The 5573-nt window shown below is 35.7% G+C and overlaps 1 protein-coding gene across 1 annotated transcript; it reads right to left on the bottom strand.

Annotated features, from left to right (window-relative positions):
- Nucleotides 1–1326: 1326 nt before the first annotated feature.
- LOC133332094 (sarcoplasmic reticulum histidine-rich calcium-binding protein-like) lies at nucleotides 1327–1713 on the bottom strand (the record flags this gene model as incomplete). The annotated part of the gene is made up of 1 exon (XM_061540474.1): nucleotides 1327–1713. A coding segment is annotated over exon 1 (387 nt), but the record flags the coding sequence as incomplete, so codon positions are not given.
- Nucleotides 1714–5573: the final 3860 nt, after the last annotated feature.

A 5573-nucleotide genomic window follows, 5' to 3' on the forward strand; every position in this document is an offset into this window, starting at 1 on the left:
TTAAGATCGCCACATACTAAGTTTCCTCCTAGCATGGGGACCTTTCGTACAACAAAATATGGTTTAAAATTCGCCCACTAATCAATATATATATATATATATATATATTTTCATCGGTTTCTATCATTAATTTCGACTCGGTGGGCAACAAAAATATTTGACGATTTAAAATATATATTGTACTAGCTGACCCGGCAAACGTTGTTTTGCCCTATCAATATTGCATCAATATATGGTTGGTAAAAAACATTTGCCACTAATTTTATGTCAATAAAAAGTATTAACTGGTATCCCAATGCAGGCCCAAGCACATAACAAATGTTTTTTAATAGAAAATCATGTTTTGTTATTGCTCCAACGTTTTTTCATTATCTTATTTGTCCCTTCTTGAAGGATTCTTAATTACATCTTATATGTCCCTTTTCTTTTCTTTCATAAAAACCTTCCCACTGTAATTACCGACAACTGAAAGAAATTTTGAGTGAAATCGGTCCAGCCGTTCTCAATTGATGCGTTAGTATACATTTTTCTTGCTCCATTTTTATATATATAGATTATTATAAAGGAGTGGGAGAAAGGAAACTACAGAGGACTTGTAAGGTCGAATGTCAATTCAATTCTAATTCTATTATTTAAAATTATTCCTTAATAACTACCTAAACTAATCTAACTAAGCCTAATACACATTAGAGATAACATATGCTCATTTGTTTACATTACTAAATGAGCACACCAATATCATTGTGCGTGGGCTGCTATTAATTCTTCAGCTCACCCACTTATAAAACCACATTGTAGTGATCTCTATTTTCTCACCCGCTGAGCGCATGTGTATGGATATATCCTTTATTAGCTATGCGTCTTCAGCAGCGTGAAGTGTTATCATCCATTATGTGCATACATGCACATACAAATAGAATTTAGGACTGCTTATCTATTATTTACGACATATGTAAATGTTTAAAACCTCCTAAACTAATTCAACCAAATATGATGTTCATATTTTTATGAACATTCTCCAGGGCGGCAAAATAATTTATTCTATATATGATATGCCTATGATATGCCTGTATATTTGTTACAATTTTTCTTAAACTTTAATTGTTGTACATGATGGTTGCTGCCAAGTATTAATCCCACTCCATTTTGGAGGACCACCTCCAGCAGTTGATTGTAGGATAATTGATTGTTGTCGTGTTGATAAGCCTGCTACTTTTCGACTACCTTTTGTGGTGAACCTACTCCGCCCCCTACTATGTCGTCTCCAGGCGATATTTGTTCCGTTCGCAAGTTTCCAGGACCTGTAATGGTAGAATATATATTCACCTGTTCGGGGGAAACATCATCTTCGGCATAAATCTCTCGGCGATCGGCACGCATGCGACTATCACTGGAACCGGGATATTCTGATGTGCTCACTTCTCGTCCAAGATATTCACGTTCTCGTAAGTGTTCCTCACGTTCCAGAATCGCACTGCGTTCACTTTCTTCATTATATTCTTCGGCTCTGATTTTACGCTTGGCTAGCGATATTTCTTCGTCGTCATCTTCTTCATGCTCGTCCTTGTTTTCTTGATGATGTTGGTGTTGTTTGGATTCACGTGCTGCCAATGGCATATATTCATCATCTTCGTCATCCTCATTATTGTCATCATCATTGTTTTGTTTTCTGTGATGCAGCTTGTTCCATTTCTTGAGAATATTCCTCCTCATTATAGCTTGCCTCTTCTTTGGCCACAAATGCCGGTTCGTCCTCTTTGAACTGTGACATGGAATAATCACATGAACTTGCTTGCGATACATCAAAAGAAGCATTAATTTCGTAATGTTCTTGTAGCCTTTTCTCTTTTAGTATTTTTTGAAATTGCTGAATTTGTTACTGCATGGCTTGCATTTGTTTTTGGAAGCTCCTAAATTGTTGGCCCAATAATTTCCCAGGCTGTTCGGGCTCCAACTCTTCCAGCTTAAGGCCTTCCATCATTTGTGCGCTCTCTTGTTGTCTTTCCTGTTCGACTTCTTCTTTTTCGTTTGTGATGTTTGAGTATGATGCGTCATGCTTGTTCTCATGTTTCACATCTACCATTTTAATGTCGGCCAAGACATTATTGAAACCATTTCCTGGAGGCTGTGATAATGGCGCTCGAGTGCAATTCGGATCGCTACGGATCGTAAACTTCTCTGTTGTTGTAGCAGCCCTATTGCTTTTGTGTGTCTTGGATCGTAGACCCTTTTGTCGTGGAAACGAGCTCCTGTAGTGGCTGCTGCTGTTGATTATTGTCCCTCGAAACTCTCATTTCATTGCTTGCCGCTTTCCCTCTTCCTTCAATGTGAGGAGCTTCCGGGGGATGAAGTGCTCGTAATCATTCAGCCGTTGTAAGTCATCTACTATATCTATAATGCTTACTAACTCCAGGATTTTGGTGTCAAACTTGGCATCAACTTCTTCAAATTCCTCCTCTACCTCTTCCATTAAATGCACGTTTGGGAGTTCGAAATATAGTTTCTCTAAGACATCCCTCTGTCTCTCCCACGATACCTTCCAATATTCCAAAACCTTTCTAGGTTTTCCAAACATATCACTTTCAAGGGCATCGGCGAGTTTGTTAGCCTTTTTCCTGAATAGGGATATGAGTGCTCTTTCTTGTTGCTGTTGTTTCATTTGTTGCTGCATTGTCATCCTTCTTTATGCGACACTCTTCGTTTCATGCCCAAAGGGTCGTTTCCAATAATATTATTATTATTTATGTTGCCCAAAGGGTCTTTTCTAATAATATGATTTTTATTTCTTTTATGTTGCCCAAAGGGTCTTTTCTAGTTCTCTAAATGCCTCTGGGGTCTTTTTTTAATTTGCCTCTGGGGTCTTTAAATTTGCCGCAAGGGTCTTTTTTATTTTTGCCTCTGGGGTCTTTAAATTTGCCGCTGGGGTCTTTAGTTTTCCACTGGGGTCTATAATTTTGCCGCAGGGGTCTTTAATTTGCCACTGGGGTCTTTAATTTTTTAATTTGCCGCAGGGGTCTTTAATAATAATTTTTTTTAAAAATTTAAAGAGATTTTTTTAAACGCTGGTTCTATTTTGTTTCTCTTGAAGGATCAAATATATCGAATCCGGCTCGATTGACCAATTATTATTATTTTTTTTAACACGAATGAAAAACATAAACGAGATATGTCTAATATTTTCAAAAACAAGTGAAAAATCGTTAAGTTCAGCCAGACCGAACTTTAGGTACCATCCACCATAGGTATACTGATAGTTATTTGAAATGAAAATATACGGAACATAACAAAAAGTATACCTATGTCAACAATTGTTTCAAGCGATTGTTGTAAACCATAATGTAAACTAAATACAAATATCAGCAGTTTTTAATGTAGATTTTTCCTAAAATCCATTTTGGCGTAGTATGGTGAAACATGTGTATAAAATCCTCATAATACTGCAATTGAGAGGGCAAAGTTATATGAGGCAATCATCAACGTACACAGAATTTTATTTCAGTGTTGGGGTGGAAACTGCTTGTTCAATATGAAAATTGTCATTGCAGAAAAAAAATTGTATGTGTAGGGTCCTGGAGGCTATATGGTGGTTGCCACAAAAAAATTACCTATATTTATAGTTTTAGTGCAGAAATTCGCTACCTAATAAGAACCCAATGTACCAAATTTTAGCGAATTCGGTCGAAATACGCGCTCAAAAATCCCATAAATAAGTATCGTGTAAATAATGTGAATGAGAAAGCATTCATGTATTTTTATAACTATATTTCAATTGCTGTTACGTCTGTTTTGCTTTTCTATGTACTAGAGAACAACAACAAATGGCTTATTTTGATTCTTGTTTTTGTTTTGCACACTTGAATAACGAATTCATTGACACTCGGGAATGTTTTGTCGTGTCGTTTTGCGCACTTGGTTAAATTTCTTGTCTTAGTCTATTGATCTCGGCACATCAAGTGTTGTTATTTTTTGTTGTTACTCAACCGCCCGCCTTATGCTCTTCGAGAGCATAAGCAAAACGATCGAAACGAAGAAAAAGTGACTTGTATTCTTGAGTGACTTGTATGTGCATGTTTTTGATTTTCGCAATAAAATTTTTTGATTTGAGCACAATCATTTTACAGATATTTTGAGTTTTCTGTTATGCGCATGTTTTTGATTTTCGCAATAAATTTTTTTTGATTTGAGCACAATCATTTTACAGATATTTTGAGTTTTTTTTTTGTTTTGTTTTTTTGCTTTATTTTTTACGACTTTGTTTTTGTAAAAATAAATAAATAATTTTCATTTTTGTTATTTGAAAAATCTGCTTTGAAAAGGACTGTTCCTAGAATGAAGACAAATGTCGAACTTTGACAAATTTGAATTTAATTCACATATGCAAGTTTCGCATCAGGGCGGAATAAATACAAGTTATCAACGTACGACCTTTGTAAAGCCACATAGCCCAATATGCCTGATGAGCCGCTTAACCAACGGCGAAACGCGTCGCATAATGGTGGGTACGTAGGTTCTTCTCCTGGCTTTCCTTTTCATTGCAAAATTTAGATCATCAAGCTCGACTCGAAAGAGTATAAATAATCACTTAAATAATTTTCAACTATAAAAGTTTTTTATTACAATGTAGGAAGCTCTTGCCCTTAAATCGTTTCCAAAGCAAAGAGGTGTACGATCTGAAACGACTCAACACAACAAGAACTGAGTATAATTTGCCCCTTGACAAATCTTGTACTATCACTTGTGAGTGTAGTATTCCTTTTAATCTGTCATACTCTAGCGGTGATCATAAAGTCAAACAATTGATGTTGTTAGGGTGTAAAAAAATATTCAATTATTAAAAAATAGTTGCACTCAAAAGGCTTGACACCCAAAACACTTGTGCTTATCTAAGTAACTTACGTTTTTCTGTGGCTTGTTGTAGTTCTCTGGTTTGTTTACGAGCACAAAATTAAATATCCAATGAAATGAAAGTTAATGGCAAAATCGCAAAAGTAATTTTAGTAAAAATGTTAATATGTGTAACAAATAAAAGTATGTTTAACGTTGTTCATTGAAAAGATCGTTCTTTTATTCATTATTTAGCCAGTATTAAAAAACATTTTTTTCTTTCATAGAAGCTTGTCCGGATTTTTTGGCAATAATAAATTACAAAAATATTGCCAAATAATTGTTAACAGCCGCGCTTTCCATACATATTTGTTTATTTCATAGAACAGCTGATTTGTTAGTGATAGATTGCTTCACATTTATTTTATATTGTAAATGCTTGCAAATTTCATAGTTGCAATATTTGGTAACTTTACATGTGCACAAAGTTTAAATACCGTAGTATTATTGTATACAAACATTGCATTGATACATTTTGGAAGTCAGCCATACTTGTAGCTATACTTTGGACTACAGATGCCAAGACACCCATATCTGTACCAGATTGTTGCTCACGGTCGCAGGATAACGACGGGGCGTGACTCGTGGGCAGATCGGCGACACCCGCCTGTACTGAGTTAATTAAGCTTTGCGCCGTACCTTAATTAGTTAGTTTCTGTCTGCGCGGACAATGCTCTTAAGCTGGGTGA

The sequence above is a fragment of the Musca vetustissima genome, unplaced genomic scaffold (assembly GCF_032173495.1).
Source record: "Musca vetustissima isolate MV318-11 ecotype Yass unplaced genomic scaffold, APGP_CSIRO_Mvet_v1 utg6892, whole genome shotgun sequence".
NCBI lineage: Eukaryota > Metazoa > Arthropoda > Insecta > Diptera > Muscidae > Musca > Musca vetustissima.